Source organism: Rhinatrema bivittatum, chromosome 4 (assembly GCF_901001135.1).
Source record: "Rhinatrema bivittatum chromosome 4, aRhiBiv1.1, whole genome shotgun sequence".
Lineage (NCBI taxonomy): Eukaryota > Metazoa > Chordata > Amphibia > Gymnophiona > Rhinatrematidae > Rhinatrema > Rhinatrema bivittatum.
Window position 1 is genome coordinate 28,517,756 of NC_042618.1, and position 17,544 is coordinate 28,535,299.

Below are 17,544 nucleotides of genomic sequence, written 5' to 3' on the forward strand. Positions count from 1 at the left end.
AAAATATGTTAAATCTGAAAGGGAATGTGACTTCTGAATCCAATGCTCAACCAAGGGTTCTTTTTCACGCTGTAGCCGTATGTTAGAGCAATGCTCTAACATACGGCATTTTACCTTTTTCCACTCTCAGTCGGCCCATCACTGCCATGATCAGGCGACATTGGGAAGCTTTATCCCTTAACACGCTGTTTCCTGGTCCCCTCCGGTTTACTTTCCGTCGGGGAAAAAATTTACGAGATAAACTCGTCCACACGGACCTCCCAGTACCGCCTGACTCTGTCAGTGATCCGGGCCATTATGCTTGCGGCCGGTGTGCCGTATGTGCCTATACTTGTGTCACTACTCACTTTTCACATCCCATTTCAGGTAGAAGATTTCAATTGCGTTCTCATTCCGACTGTACCACGACAGGTGTCATTTATATTATTATTTGCCCCTGCTCTTTACTGTACGTTGGGAAGACCTCCCGTATGGTTAAGACTCGCATCATAGAGCATTGCTCTAACATACGGCTACAGCGTGAAAAAGAACCCTTGGTTGAGCATTGGATTCAGAAGTCACATTCCCTTTCAGATTTAACATATTTTGTGATTGAGGTCGTTTCCCGGCCTTTACGGGGGGGCAACTATGCTGAACTATTGGGCAGGATTGAGCAGCGTTGGATTTTCTTATTGGATACTGTACACCCTAAGGGTTTGAATCGCGATATCGAATGGTTCCTATTCACTTAGACACACTAGCAGGGTTGGCTGGTCTCTGTACTGCTGGGGTGCACTGCAGGGTTGGGAACCAATGAACGGAGTCCTTGGACTCACGTGGTTGGTTCTCCTGCAGGTTTTGGCGCCATTGTCTCCTTTAAATACCTGTCAACTATGAAGGGCATTGCGCTCCCTGTCACTATTTGAATGCTGTTGCCAGGTATGTTATATTATAGTTCTCTGTATCATATAATTCTTGCATTGTATGTAGGTTGGCTGTAAGTCCCTCCATTATCCTGACTTTTGTCAATTTGTTTGTTTTACAGTTCTTGTGTGAATTCCTGTATGGCGATCCCCCCCGATGCAGCCCGCGGCGAAACACGGGACCGTGTCGGGGGACGCCATTAAGCTGGTGTTCGTTTAAAACTGTGGAGTTGCCAATTGAAATATAAAAACTTCTTAACCGTAATACGCTGTTTGGAGTATTCTGTTAGGATTGAACATTTATCTGCATTATTTGTACTTTGCGAAATTGCCTGAAGTGCAGATCTCGCCCATCCGTGGTTTCTTGGTAATTGAAATCTCCCAGTATTACTGCACTACCAATTTGGTTAGCTTCTCTAATTTCTCTTAGCATTTCACTGTCCGTCTCACCATTTTGGTCAAGTGGTTGGTAGTATACTCCTAACACTATACTCTTCCCCCAACACCCAAGGGATTTCTACCCATAAGGATTAGATTGTGCATTTTGTCTCATGTAGGATCTACACCACCCCACCTCCCAGATGCTCCTCTCTGTCATTGCGATATAATTTGTACCCCGGTATAGCACTGTCCCATTGGTTATCCTCCTTCCACCATGTCTCTGAGATGCCAGTTAAGTCTGTCATTCACTGCTATGCACTCTAATTCTCCCATCTTACTACTTAGACTTCTGGCATTAGCATACAAACATTTCAAAGTGAGTTTTTTGTTTATACTTACTTTCTGCTTTTCAGTTGACTGGGATAAATTGGAATCTTTTAGCTCGGGTGAGTTTTCAATTGTAGGCACTTGGACTACTTTTCTTATTGGAACCTCTCTGTGGGGATGCCCTAATTCTAATGCATCATTAGTATCCTTTGAAGATACCTTCCTCCTAACTATCTCTTTCCCCTCCCCCTCCCCCAATTCCTGGCCCTGATGGCCCTATTTAGATAGTGTGACCTTCGTACTGTTGTACATGCATTGATCTTAAAATAACCTAGATTACCTTAGTGATCTTTTGCAGGGTCTTCTGTGCTGTAAACGATTCAAACTACTGGAGTGAAAATCATGTGTGGCAGGAATAAACTTGATCCCGTAACTTGTACTTGCTACCAATAGCTTGTAGGATCAGGTTTAAGGCATTCTCTGTGTCTGGCAGGCTTCTAACTCCCCACACTTTGGAATAGATTTAGTTTTTGGGTAATTGCCAGGTTCTTATGGCCTGGATTGGCCACTGTTGGAAACAGGATGCTGGGCTTGATGGACCCTTGGTCTGACCCAGTATGGCATGTTCTTATGTTCTTTTCTTATAAGACCTTGTGATCCTCTCAGCTGGAAATGCTAAAATTACCAGGTGCAGCTGAGATGGGGCTCAAATGTACAAAGCCGGGAACTTTTTGCTTATCAAGGTTCCCTTTTCTGGAACTGTTCCTCACAAGTTCGGCAAAGAATATTTTACTTTAGGAAATCCTATCAAGTTGTGGCTTTTCAGTTGTCTTTAGACAGCTATTTTCAGGCACATTTAGAGTCCTTTTTTTTTTCCAGCTGAACATTCATGTAAACTAAAAGTCACTAAAACTTAGGCCTACATGTAAGTCTGTTGTTCATTTGTCTAGATTTAGGCCCCTAAATTAGGTAAAAATCAGTGGTACACTCCTCTTTCTTTCCCTGCCCTAAATCCCAGCTATGTAGCCATCTACCTTTTAGGGACCTAATGAAACTAGGAGCTTAAATCTCGGAACTTGACCCTAGTAAACTTTCAAAAAGACCAATTTAGGGGTCTAACTCTAAGCTTAGAGCCTAAATTCTATGAAAATCGGCCCCTTAGTTCCTATGTTGTAACAATTGCTACATAGTTGGAGATATGTGGGTAGAATTGTCTTTAATTTACTGCCTGTTTTTTTTTTGTTTTTTTAGGTTAATTTTATTTTAACGTGTGTTTTGTAACTGATGATGTATTATGCCTAGTGGTTAGAGCAGTGGGCTACAAACCAGGGTTCACGTGCCACTGCCGTCCCTTGTGACCTTGGGCAAGTCAATTCACCCTTCATTGCCTCAGGTACAAACTTAGATTGTGAGCCCTCTGGAGTTAGGGAAATACCTGCAGTGCCTGAATGTGATCAGCTTTGAAGTGCTGAAAAATGGAATATAAATCAAAATAAAAAAAAAAAAAGCTTTGATATGCTCTATGAAAGGCAATATGGTCAAGATTATTAAACAGAAATGGGGGAGTAGCCTAGTGGTTGGAGCAGCAGGCTGAGCGCAAGGGAAGCTGGGGTTCAAATCCCACTGCGGTTGCTTGTCACTTCACCCTCCACTACCTCAGGTACAGATTAAGATTGTAAGCCATCCTGGGACAGGGAAAATACTTGCTGTACCAGAATGTAACTCGCCTTGTGCTATAATAAAAAGCTGTGAGCTTAAATGCATGATATTTATTGTAAAGTTTGTTTAAAAAAAAAAATACGGAAACTGTACTCGGACATGTTTTGACTTTCTAGTTCCTTGCTTCTGGGAGTGTTTTCCAACCCTCTCCTGAAGGCGCACCTATCCAGTTGAATTTTCAGGATTGCCACAATGAAGACTTTATTTAATTTGATTTATATTCCGCCAGCAAGTTATCACTTTGTTAAACCTATTCCAGGCTATGTTAGCATGCTGAAATGTAAACGTTTGCTAAATGTTCACAGAATTTTGCATAACTAAATCTGTATGTTCTTTCTCATTCTTTTTTCCTGTGGGAATTCCAGGTGTACTTGGTAGATTATGGTCTTGCCTATCGATACTGCCCAGATGGAGTTCACAGGGAGTACAAAGAAGATCCCAAAAGGTGTCATGATGGCACGCTAGAGTATACCAGTATCGATGCGCACAAGGGAGTTGGTAATGACATTAAAGCTTTTGTTCGTTTTGCTGAGGTGTACAGTGCTTTGTGGGTTTAACCTGGAACATTGCCCAGGATTAGTGGTTTATGATATATCTCCTGTTTAAAAAAAAAAAAAAAATCCTTAGCGTTGCAGAGTGAAAAATCCCAGGTCTTTAGTGTCTGGACAAATGATGCTAGTTAAATACTTGTTAATTATCGGTGAGTGCAGACTAAGACAGTGTTTCCCAGCCAGTGTGCCTTCAGATCTGATTAGGTCTGCCAAGGAAAAGTCACCCCTGCCTGATACTCAGATCCAGGCTGGGCCCTTAGGCTCAACTCTCAGCAGCAAGAGGCACCCATGGTGGCTCGTAAATGCGCAGGAGCTCCTTTCCGAGAACGTGTGGAATTGTGCATGCCTCTTCCTAGTTACCGCCCCAGACTATAGTAATTAATGGGCAACATCCAGGGCATTAATAGCTAAAGCTGCACTTTTGTGCAGGACATGTTTTGCACTAAGCACCTCCTTCTCTTCCCTGCCCCTCCCCCCCCTTGAGTTTTTCCAGGCTGAGTGAGGTGGGGAGAATGGGCCCTGGATGTGACTCACGCTGGGTAGCAAGGGAGGAGCTCTGGTAGTCACGTACAGCAGCTAAGGAAACCAGAGCAAACAGCCCATACCACGCAGTCTTCTCCTTTTCTCCTGCACTTGTATATAGAGGGAGCTTATCCATTATGAGTTCAGTTGTGTCCCCCCCTCTCCCCTCAGCCTTTATTTAAAAATTTGGAAGAGACTGGAGGCACTTTCAGTGCTTCTGTAGCACTTTTGGACATATAGCTCCTCTTCAGATCTGGACTGTCTGCTCTGTAGACATTGATGTACCTCACAATTTTAATATAAATGTGCCTTGGGCCTCAAACACTGGAATAGGAGGCCAAGAACACATTTTTTTATTTTTTTGCTGTGCTAAAGGTTTGTTTCCTGGGACTTTGCCCTTTTAGCTATTTTGAATGTCACAGCCTGAGAATTATTTCAGATTGCTGCAATGTTTTGTAGTCTATAGATCACGGTGGTATGAGAAATCTTAAGCCAGTACACCATCTGCAGTTGTTTGTCTGAATTCAGCTCCTTTTCATGCTCTGAGCTGTAATGCTACATTTTAGCTTTGGTGCTTTTTTTCCTAGTCCAGCCAGGGCGAGTGCAGTGAAATATGAAGTACGAGCAGTGCGCTGTGTCTGGACTTGCATTTTGTATGGTTCAAGTCTAAGCAGGAAATCCCTGCTGGTGGCTGTGTGTGCAGGGCAGACCTTGCAAGGCCCAGGCGCGATGAGCTTGTTTACTCTTCCTACGAAACACATGGACCAAGCCAGGAAGAAGTCTGGATTTAAAGTTGTACAGTTTGACTGCTATTGCACATCCTATGCAAGTTTTCAAATAAGGATAAGGTTTTAGTTACAACCAATATTTGTTATAAAAGGGGTAGATTATAATAGATGTCTAAGTCTTGCACCCTAATCTTTCTGCTCACTTATAGCATATTGAACCTTGGATAAAATCCAGAAATGCACAATCATACATTCAAATTAGATTTACTGGTTACATAATTCACACTCTAGCTACTTATTTATTTAAAATTTTTTTTTTTATATACCGACATTCATCCAGGATATCATATCGGTTCACATTGTAACATAAACTGGCGCTAATGTTTATTTTTTATTGTAACATAATGTTTATGTTTAATGTTTATGTTTATTGTAACATAAACTGTGTGCATACTGGAACAAAACTTATGTTTTGTTCCAGTATGCACACAGATGGTAGCAAATTTATTTTTCAAGAAAATGTTGATATTTAAAGTCTCCCGTGATTCGTGTGACCACCTAGCTCCACTTGTCTGGGACATGGATCCCATCTGAGTTTTACCCCCACCTGATACATCCCAGAGTGCTGAAAGAACTGAGAAATGAAATTGTGGACCTGCTATTGGAAATTTGTAAACTATGTGTTACCACTCACGATCAGCAGGGTCCCGGGCTCTCAGCGTTTCCAGCGCGTGATGTCACCGGCAGGCAGCGGCATCACACTTCGGGCTGAGGCCCCGTCCCCTTTAAGCGCGTCACTCCCGGAAGTCCGGCAAATTGCGCGGGAGAACGTCAATATTTAAAGCCTCGACTTCAGCATAGCTTTGCCTCAGCTACAGGCTATCTTGTGCTGGTGCTCTGTTCGGATTCTGTTGTCTCCCTGCCTCTTCGTTTGTTGTCTTGCCTTGCTACCTGCCTCGACCCAGGGCTGGATTTGGATCATTCCTGGTGTGCTTTGCTAGCTGGGTGGACACCATCTTACATACCGCCCCATATCCTTCTTCTTGGCCTAAAGGTAAGACTGTTGACCATCAAGGATTCACAAAATCGTAACAGTTAGCTGAGGCCATGGATCCCGTGGATTTAACAGCACTACAGGCCATTCCCGGGTTAGCTTCCCGCATCCAGCAGCAGCAGGGGGGAGCTTAATCAAGTCACTGGAGTATTGGAGAGACTGGTGGCCAGAATGGAGGAGGTGTCAGTCTCGAACCCGGCTGCTCTGACACCTCCCCCTATAGTACTTCTAACTCCACCGCCATGATTCAACGGGAACCCGCAGCTATGTCGAGGGTTTATCAACCAGTGCCGTATGCACTTCTCTCTCCAGCCGGCAGTATTCACTACAGATAGAACCAAGGTCACATTTATTCTCTCTCTTGGAGGGACCGGCCTTGGCCTTGGCCTCTCCTTTTTGGGAGCAAGAGGATCCGCTGCTGGACAATTTAACTCAATTTTTGAGAGACTTTCATTTAATCTTTGAACCCGGTCGTTCTGCTTCAGCATCGGCAGAATTACTCCAAATAAGACAGGGGTCTCGCTCAGTGGGGGAGTAAGCTGTTCAATTCCATACATTGGCCGCAGAATTACGCTGGGGAGAGGACAGTCTCACTGCCATTTTTCGACAAGGACTTTCTGAAATCATTAAAGATCAACTGGCAGGCCGTGATATACCCGACAGTTTGGAGGAGTTAATTTGTCTGGCCATTCGATTAGATCTACGCATCCAGGAACGCTCTCGAGAGAAGGGCACGCTGCGACGATCCGTTCGCTTTGCCCCAACCTTTCAGCAACCTCTTATGAACCCTCGGCTTTTGGAGACTCCAGCAGCGTCCGAGGAACCTATGCAAATCGACCGATGTCACATAACTCCTCAGGAACAGCAACGGCGTAGACTGAACAATCTTTATTTGTACTGTGCGGGACCAAGACACTTCGCTAACAAATGTCCTAATAAATCGGGGAAACTCTCGGGCCTAGGCTTGGTAGGAGAGGCCTCCCTGGGTCCATTTAGTCCCTCTCCACAGATTCTGATTCCCGTATCCTTAAAGTTTGGACAAGAGACACTTCAATGTCAGGCCTTTGTGGACTCCGGAGCTGCAGGCAACTTCCATCGAGGAGCAATTGATCAATCGATTCCATAACCCATCGAGAGTCTCAAAACCCCTTTGGTAGTCTCATCCATTTCTGGACAACCCATTGCAGAGAGGATTATCTCCATAACTCAACCAGTCAAGATGACTACAGGAGTACTTTATCACGAAACAATCCAATTATTTGTTCTTCCTTCTTCTGTCAACCAGATTATTTTAGATTTACCCTGGTTAAGACAATATCAACCCCACTTAGACTGGGGTAACTTGCAATTGGCTAAATGGAGCTCCTACTGTCAACATAACTGTTTAACGATAATTCATCCACTCAACAATATCATTTCTGATTCTACGAATATTCCAGCTGCTTTACCCGGTCACTACTCAGAATTTATTGATGTCTTTAGCAAATGGCAAGCCGAGACTCTACCACCACATCGTTCCTACGATTGTGAGATTGAGTTCCTTCCTAGTAAGGAGCCTCCCAGGAGGAGGGTTTACACCTTATCAGAACCAGAATAGAGAGCCATGACACAATACGTCCAAGAAAATCTTGCAAGAGATTTCATTAAACCTTCCTCTTCTCCGGTGGGAGCAGGACCTTTTTTTTTTTTTTTTGTCAAAAAGAAAGATGGCTCATTACGGCCGTGTATCGACTATAGAGGACTAAATGCCATAACAAAGAAAAACTGGTATCTGATTCCTTTAATATCAGAACTCTTTGATCGTCTAAAAGGAGCCAAAATATTTACTAAGCTCGATCTGCAGGGAGCCTATAACTTAGTCCGAATCCGGGAACAGGACGAATGGAAAACGGCCTTTAACACGCATGATGGACACTACGAGTATCGGGTCATGCCGTTTGGCTTATGTAATGCTCCGGCAGTTTTCCAGAATATGATGACATTTTTCGAGATTTGCTATATTCCCATGTCATTGTTTATCTGGACGACATCCTAATTTTCTCTAAAGATCAACAACACCAACGTCATGTCAAGCAAGTTTTACAACTCCTCAGAGACCACAAATTATTTGCGAAATTGGACAAATGTCTTTCATCAGGAGGAGCTACCATTTCTGGGGTATATTGTTTCGAAAGAAGGCCTACGAATGGATCCGGAGAAACTTAAGGCCATTTTGGATTGGTCTCAACCCACGGGGTTGAAGGCATTACAAAGATTTTTGGGGTTTTCCAACTATTATCGACAATTCACTTCAGATTACTTCACTTTGGTAGCCCCCCTTACTGCTTTAACAAAAAAAAAAAAAAAGCCCCAATTCATAACTGGCCCATGGAGGCTATCTAGGCTTTTCAACAGCTAAAACAAGAATTTACGAAAAATCCATGCCTCATACAACCTGATCCAGCAAAGCCTTTTATTGTGGAGGTTGACTCTTCAGCCGTAGGTGTTGGAGCCATTCTGTTACAACCCTCTGACTCTGGGACATAACTTACCTGTGCCTATTTTTCCAAAAGGTTTTCTCCAGCAGAGAGAAATTATGTCATAGGAGAAAGGGAATTATTGGCAATCAAGGCAGCTCTGGAGGAATGGAGACATCTTCTAGAGGGGGGCCAAATACACTGTCAATATCTACATGGATCACAAGAATCTCGCCTACCTATCACAGGTTCAACGTTTAAATCCCAGACAAGTTTGTTGGGGCTCGTTTTTCAGTCTGTTTGACTTCAAGATACATTCTTCTTTGTGGCCCGAAAATGTAAGAGCAGATGCATTGTCTCAAAGTTTCATTCCGGAGGATACTCTGGAACCATGTCGCCATATAATTGATCCAGCTAAGATAATGGTGGCAACCACTTCTACGGTTCCAGTGGGGAAAATGGTAGTACCTAAACGACTTAGACCAAAAAGTTCTTCAATGGGCTCACAACTCCCAGTACGCGGGACATCCTGGCATCTGCAGAACTGGAAACCTTGTCTCCTGTTCTTATTGGTGGCCACGATGGAGATCTGATGTCAAGAGTTACATGGAATCCTGTTCTACATGCGCTGCCCAAAAGATTCCACGACCACACACGGCTGAACTATTGCAGCTGCTATTCCAAAGAAACCTTGGTCAAGATCGCCACGGACTTTATAACCGACCTTCCTCCGTCTGGGGGAATACGGTAATTTGGGTGGTTATTAATCGATTTTTCTAGAATGGCCCATTTTATCCCACTTCCTGGACTACCCTCTGCCCAGAATTGGCCCAACTCTTTATATGACACATTTTCCGTATTCATGGGTTACCTTCAAGTATTGTCAGACAGAGGGGTGCAATTTACGGCAAATTTTTGGAGAAGCTTGTGCAAGAAACTTCAGATTAAGTTAGAATTTTCATCAGCCTATCATCCTCAGTCCAACGGATTAACTGAATGCACCAACCAGTCTCTTAAGACCTTACAATGCTAGTGAATCAAAGACACGATGACTGGGCATCCCTTTTACCTTGGGCCAAGTTATCACATAACAATCATGTTACCCAAGCAAGAGGAACATCACCTTTCTTTTTAGTCTTCGGGAGACATCCGCGGATTCCTCTCCCCATTGATACACTCTCATTCTGTCCAGCTGTGGAGAACACGGTGCATCGATGACTGACTAAACTCTGGGGGGGAGTCTTGAAAACTGTTGCTACAAGCCTCCAGTAAAACCAAGAAACGGGCTGATAGGAGGAGGAGAAATGGACCTCCCCTTCATCCAGGAGATTTGGTGTGGTTTAGCACTAAGAACCTCAAGTTACGTACCCCATCTCTAAAATTTGCACCTAAGTATGTAGGACTGTTTCCTGTTATTAAACAGATTAATGAAGTCGCTTTTAAACTCCAGTTGCTTCCCACTCTTCGTATCCAAACGTGTTTCACATCTCTTTACTTAAACCGGCAATATTGTCCTCGCCCTCCAAGAGAATCAAGAAAATGACTCCCCCTTTGATACAAGATGACACACAATATGAGATTAAAGAAATATTGGACTCCAGGAGAATCAGAGGAAGAATACAATATTTAATATCATGGAAAAATTTGGTCCTGAGGAGAATTCTTGGGAGCCACATGAGAATATCCAGGCATCTCGTTTACTTCAACAATTTCACCAAAGATTCCTCCGGTTCCCCGGACCAGGTTTATGAGGAAGAGAGCCTTGTGGGGGAGGTACTGTTACCACTCATGATCAGCAGAGTCCCTGGCTCTGTGTTTCCAGCTCGCAACGTCACCGGCAGGCAGCGGCATCACACTTCGGGCTGAGGCCCCACCCCCTTTAAGCACGTCACTCCTGGAAGTCTGGCAAATTGCGCGGGAGAACTTCAATATTTAAAACCTCGACTTCAGCATAGCCTGTAGCTGAGGCGAGGCTATCTTGTGCTGGTGCTCTGTTCGGATTCTGTTGTCTCCCTGCCTGACTCGGTTTGCCTCTTCGTTTGTTGTCTTGCCTTGCTACCTGCCTCGACCCAGGGCCGGATTTGGATCATTCCTGGTGTGCTTTGCTGGCCGGGTGGACACCATCTTACATACCGCCCCATATCCTTCCTCTTGGCCTAAAGGTAAGACTGACCATCAAGGATTCACAAAATCGTAACACTGAGTAACATCGTCTATGGTACCTGAAATCTGGAGGGTTGCCAGTGTTAATGCCAATTTTTAAAAAGGGATTAAGGGGTGATCCAGGAAACTACAGACCAGTGAGTCTGATGTCTCTGCCAGGAAAAACAGTAGAAACTTTCATAAAGAACAAAATCACTGAAGATATGGATAGGTGTAGTTTAATGAGACAAAGCCAGCATGGATTTAGCCAAGGGAAGTCTTGCCTCACCAATCAGCTAAATTTTTTGAAGTTGTAAACAAATGTGGATAAAGATGAGCCAGTTGATATAGTGTATCTGGATTTATAGAAGGCATTTGACGGAGTCCCTCGTGAGAGACTTCTTAGGAAATTAAGTCATGGGATAGGGGTAGTTTCCTATTGTGTATTGCCAATTGATTAAAAGATAGAAAACAGAGTAGGGCTATATGGTAAATCTTCCCAATGGGAGGATGGTGAATAGTGGAGTGCCCCAGGGATCTGTTCTGGGACCAATGCTTTTTAATATATTTATAAACTACCTGGAAATGGGAACAAGAGATGTTGCCAAATTTGCCGATGACACAGTTATTCAAAGTTGCTAAATCACAAGAGGATTGTGAGAAATTGTAAGAGAACCTTGCAAAATAGGGAGACTGGGCATGCAAATGGCAAATAAAACTTAATGTGGACAAGTGCAAAGTGATGCACTTAAGAGTAATCCAAATTATAGCTACACAATGCAAGGTTCCTCATTAGGAGTCACCACTCCAGGAAAAGGATCTAAGTGTCATCGTTGAAAATGTTAATCTTCTGCAGCAGCCAAGAAAGTAAATAGAATGCTAGGGATTATTAGGAAAGGCATGGAGAATAAAACAGAGAATATCATAATGCCTCTGTATCGCTCCATGGTGCGACCTCATCTCAAGTATTGTGAGTAGTTCTGATCACCACATCTCAAAGATATAGCAGAATTAGAAAAGGTACAGAGAAGGGCAACCAAAATGATAAAGGGTTTGGAACAATTCCCCTATGAAAAAAGGCTAAAGAGGTTTTTAATATTTTTTTTTATTCCATGCATAATTAAGCTCTTGAATTCGTTGCCAGAAGATGTGGTGAAAGCCATTAGTATAGCTGCATTTAAAAAAAAAGGTTTGGACAAGTTCCTGAAGGAAAAGTCTATTAACAATTAAGGGAGAGTTGCAGAAATCAATGCTTTTTCTTGGGAAAAGCAGCTTGGAATGTATCTACCCTTTGGGATCCTGCCAGGTACTTCTGACCTGGCTTGGCCATTGTTGGAAACAGGATCTTGGGCTTGATGGACCCTTGTCATACTGGGTTAGACCAGCCTTATGTTCTTATGAGAAGAGACGGCTGAGGGGGGATATGATAGAGGTCTATAAAATGAGAGGACTAGAATGGGTAAATGTGAATCTGTTATTTACTCTTTCGGGTAATAGGACTAGGGGGCCCTCCATGAAGTTAGCAAGTAGCAAATGTAAAACAAGTCGGCAAAAATTATTTTTTACTCACCGCACAGTTAAGCTCTGGAATTTGTTGCCAGAGGATGTGGTTAGTGCAGTTAGTGTAGCTGGGTTTAAAAAAGGATTGGATAAGTTCTTGGAGGAGAAGTCCATTACCTGCTATTAATCAAGTTGACTTAGAAAATAGCCACTTCTATTACTGGCATTAGAAGCATGGGATAGACTCAGTGTTTGGGTACTTGCCAGGTTCTTATGGCCTGGATTGGCCTCTGTTGGAAACAGGATGCTGGGCTTGATGGACCTTTGGTCTGACCCAGTATGGCAATGTCTTATGTTCTTACGTTTTCTCTTTAGCTTGGAGAAGACAGCTGAGGGGAGATATGATCGAGGTCTATAAAATGAGTGGCATGGGATGTTTAAACGTTAATCAGTTTATTCTTTCAAAAAGTACAAAGACAAGGGGACACACAATGAAGTTACTAGGTAAAACATTTAAAACGAAGAGAAATTTTATTTTTTCACTCGACACACAAAACATAATTAAGCTATGGAATTCGTTGCCAGAGGATGTGGTGAAAGCTATTAGTATAGCTGAATTTAAAAAAGGTTTGGACAAGTTCCTGGAGGAACCATTATTAAGGTGGAGTTGCAGAAATCCACCTCTTAGATTCCAGGCTGCTTATCCCAGGAATATCTACCCCTTGGGATCCTGCCAGGTACTTATGATCTGGATTGGCCACTAATTGGAAACAGGATACTGGACTTTTGGTCTTACCCAGTATGGCGAGTCTTATGTTATGTGTTTTGTTTTTTTTTTGTTTTTCTGGGGATTTCAGAACTGCACACCCCATGCAGGTAGTGGAGGGTAAAACCAGGACTGGAATTATGGGAGCCAGTTGATATTCCACCACAGTTCCGCCCCCTTCTTTGTGTTCCTTTTTCTTGTACGGGCTCTGTTTCCAAACAACGAAGCAGCTTCCTTTGTTTAAGCAAAGTATACATTTGTGCTTAAGAGCTATTGTAACTTCACTGCTGCCTCTCTGCCTGGTGGTGGAGCCAGTGGGAGTGAAGCCTCTGCAGACTGACTAGTTTTTTTTAAAGACCTTCTAGCTTTTGCTTTCCTATGCTGTTAATAGGGCGCATTTCACAATGTCTTATTTATCCATGTTCTGGTCTGAAAAGTTGTGGGAAAGCAGTCTGTCTTGTGCTGGAGAGGCCTCGCTACTCTCTGATATTTTTCTGTGTTCACTGTGGTGCGCTCTTTTTTTTTTTTTTTTTTTTTAATTATTCTCGGGTAAACTTACTGAGAACCGGATGGGAGACCACGATATCATTTCACCTAAGTTATCTCGTGTACGTTGCCATACAAGGGAAGTATCTGTCGCCACTGACCTGAGTCAGACTGGAAAGCCGGCAGCGAAAGTCTCTGCTTCCTAGAACAAAGCCACTGAGCCATCCATGGTACTTACTACTTTGTTGGCTATAATCAAGCAAGCAAAACATCTTCTCCAATTGGGAAGAAAATGTTATCAGTGGAATATGCTGGCTGGGTTGAATAACCCCCCCCCCCCCCCCCCCCCCCCCCCAACAAAACAAACCCAATGCAGCTAGCTAATGAGCTGTCTTAGTTTGGGACTTTTATATTTTTGTAGGAATGTGTTCAGCTGTCACTTTGCTATTGGGAGGGATGGGGGAAGGTCATCCAGCAGTGTGTGCAAGAATTAATTTGTGTGTCTGTCCAAACAACTTGTTAGATCACCTACATCCAGCATGCAAATGTGCTTGGTTCTTTCTGGAGAAATAGGACTTTTTAAATTTTTATTTCTTGGGTTTGTTTTTTTTTGTAAATTTAGAAATGGTGGTGTCTACCCCGCAAAGTCCATGAATAAATACCCAGGCCCAAAATTATAGGGAAAAAAAAGACTCAAAATGATCTTTGCGGAAATGTGCTTAGTACTATTGACTGGTGCCTTTTTTGCTTGTTACCGGTCCTGAAACGCTGCTTTTAAGTTTCTCGTTTTCTTTGAAAGTCTCTGCCTCCATGCATACATGTTGCTTGAAATGTCAGATAGGAACTTGGAGGCCCTGGGCAAAATGAGATGTAAAATTTTTGTTAAATTATTAAGTAGCACAAGTCAGTATCGTGGGAAAATAGGACTGCTGAAATCTAATTTTGTGCATGAAAGATGTATAAAAATATTTAAATACAGAGAAGGTGTTGGAGAGAGGGGAGCAAGTGTGCATGATTGAATAAATAATGTGATGTCTTGAATTTTGTACTGTTTGTGTTGTGACCCAAGTTGCTGTGTGTTTGGCAGCTCCGTCACGACGAGGTGACCTTGAAATACTTGGATACTGTATGATCCAGTGGCTCTCTGGTCGGTTGCCCTGGGAGGATAATCTGAAGGATGCTAACTATGTCCGAGATGCCAAGATACGGTAAAGGAAATCTTTTTTTTTTTTTTTTTTTTTTCCTATTTCTCAACTCAAGCAGACTTACAAATATAACCATGAGAGCAGCTTGTGAAGGTACAGAGAACAGTTCTGGATTTGTTGGCCTGGGTAACGAAGGAAATTCTAGGAGCGAGTTAACGAATGATGCTGTTCAAAAGGACATAGGAAATACTTAGGAGACTTGAAAAACCATTTTAATCAGAGCAGCCGAATACCTTGGGTCTGCTTCCTCCATCTCAACCACAAAATGAAAGAGCTTTATGGAAATGGATGGGAAGAATTGAGCGCGGTGACTTTCAGACTGCATCATGCGCCTGTAATGGAATTCTCCTTTCCACGCAACACTAGCCAGTGGCAAGGTGGCTTACCTAGTAACATCACTTTTTTTTTTTTTTTTTTTTTACCCCTTCGGAGCCACTGACATATTGAGTGAGAGAGCTGAGCAAGAACAAGTGGAAAAAGCATGCAGAGGCAGGACTTTAGGCATGCTTTCCAACATTAACTTGTAGAAGGTGCTAGGGTTCTCATATGGTTAGTGTATGTTATGCTTCAGTATGGTCTTTCCGCTTGTTACAGCCATTGGATAAGGAGAGGGAGGAGACGGTGTAGGGCAGCAGTGTAGCACTCACGACAGGAAGGCAGAGGCTTCAGAGTGTTGGCAGGCTCTCCTTGCCAAAATGGCCTCTGGCAAGCTTGGTCCAGGCCAAAACTGAAGCAGCGTCCCAATTGGCTCCTTACCACGAAAGGGCCGAGATCCAAATTCAAACCATTAGAAAAGGAAGTAGAGTGGGCGGCGCATCAGACTTCTAATTGTGTGGGAAGTGGAGGTGAGTGAGCGGGTGACTGCAGAGAGTTTTGGGGATATTTTGTCCTTCACAAACTGCTTCATTTTGCCGTAGGGTGAGGGTAGTTCTTGGAATGAGAGGCTGTAACATTTCCATAGTACTTAAATGCTGCCACCAAAAATCAATGGGGATTTTTGGGGGAGCATTCATTCTCTGAAAATACTGACCTGATGTTTCTGCTTTACAGCTTCAACTGAGAGATTCTTTTATTTTTTTTTTCCCTGCATGTCAAATTTAATGATCTGTACCTTCTTTGCACAGTTATTTTGTCACGTCATAGATCCCTTTTGTATAATTTTTTTTGGCATTCCATATGTTAAAGCACAAGGTTTTTTTTTCAAAGAAAAATCTGTTTTTGTCCAAAGACACTTCCTAAGCACAGCACCTGCCAATGCTGTCTGTTAACTGCATCTCCCAGTGCATTTGGAATTATGTGCAAAATCATTTAAAACACTTAAGTGTTGCACATTTGTTCACCCCACCCTCTCCCTCAAAAGAAAAGTTAAGACTAGCTTTATTTTTAATCAAAAAATAAAGTAAGAGATGTCATTAATGCATAGAATGTTTGTTTATACGTAAGATTTATTTTTTTCTCCATTGACATTCAAGGATGAATTAGTAATGACATATGGGTTACCTGTAATGGTGCTGAATGGACCCATCTCGCTAGCTCAGTAAAGCTTAACCACTGAGCATGTATAGGAGTTTCCGCATATGCGCTGCCTCATGAGCCCCTTGATCATTTTTTGTGTCTGAGCTTTTACACGCACGTCGTAACCAAATAAATTCCCAATGATAAATATACGATACGTAAATCTCCAAAAAACCACGGGACCAAAATAAGTGAAAGGACCGAGAGCCTCATGTCAGAGTGGTCTTTATTCACTTAAAATCGTTAAATTACTTTTCAATTTGGACAGGGCAGGAATGCAGAGCGTTACATTTTGCTCATGCGTTTTAATCATTGGTCTCAATTTCTATGTGCCATGAAAATAGAAGAATTTTTAAGCAGTTTTCAGATTAATGCTTTTAAAATATCCCAAAAAAACAGGAGCATGCGACACATATCTTAGTGGAAATTAAAATGCATTGAACTCTAGTATCTGACACACAAATATAAGGCTTGCCATACTGGATCAGTCCAAAAGTCCAAGCCCACTATCCTGTTTCCAACAGTGACCAATCCAGTTCACTAGTACCTGACAGAAACCCAAGGGCTAGATAGATTCCAAGCTGCTTATCCCAGGAATAAGTAGTGGATTTCTGCAACTCTACCTTAATGGTTAATGGACTTTTCCTCCAGGAACTTGTCCAAACCTTTTTTTAAACGCAGCTACGCTAATAGTTTCCACCATATCCTCTGGCAGTGAATTCCAGAGCTTAATTATGCATTGAATAAAAATATTTATTAGTTTTATATGTATTACCTAGTAGCTTCTTTGTGTGTCACATGGACTCTTTTTGAAAGAGTAAACAACTGATTAACACTTACCCACTCCATTCCACTCGTTTCATAGACCTCTATCATATTTTCACTAAGCCAACCTCTTTAGCTGTTCTTTTGTAGGGGTGAACAGTTTTTTATAAAAGGAATCAAATATCATAAGTAACTGCTGCATCATTTTGCAAAGTGCAAAAACAATGTTCTACTTACAATAAATGCATTTAGTCCATGTGAACTACTCTTCAGAGTGCTGTGCAACTCCCATTCACTCTCAATAAAATGGCATGTGCTTCTGTTCTCAGACTTTGGTCCATTTTGTATTCAAAACTCTAATCGGAGTTGAGAGGTAGAACAAGAGAGGCTAGGATAGTGAGAAGCAATTGATAGTTTCATTTAGGGCTCTTGGTGAGACTGTGTCTAGTCAAAAAAAATCTATTCGTGCTCCTTGAAATTCAATAAAGAGATGTCAACCACTTTGTTATGAGATGGGTACCTATT

The 17,544-nt window shown here is 42.5% G+C and overlaps 1 protein-coding gene across 3 annotated transcripts in view; it reads left to right on the plus strand.

Annotated features, from left to right (window-relative positions):
* Window positions 1–17,544, plus strand: part of VRK1 (VRK serine/threonine kinase 1) — a 125,095-nt gene that overhangs the window by 59,107 nt on the left and 48,444 nt on the right. For all 3 annotated transcript variants that reach the window (XM_029597908.1, XM_029597909.1, XM_029597907.1), the window contains exons 8-9: window positions 3,695–3,827; window positions 14,622–14,742. In XM_029597908.1, coding sequence (XP_029453768.1) covers window positions 3,695–3,827; window positions 14,622–14,742 — 254 coding nt within the window. The remainder of the gene's footprint in view (window positions 1–3,694; window positions 3,828–14,621; window positions 14,743–17,544) is intronic.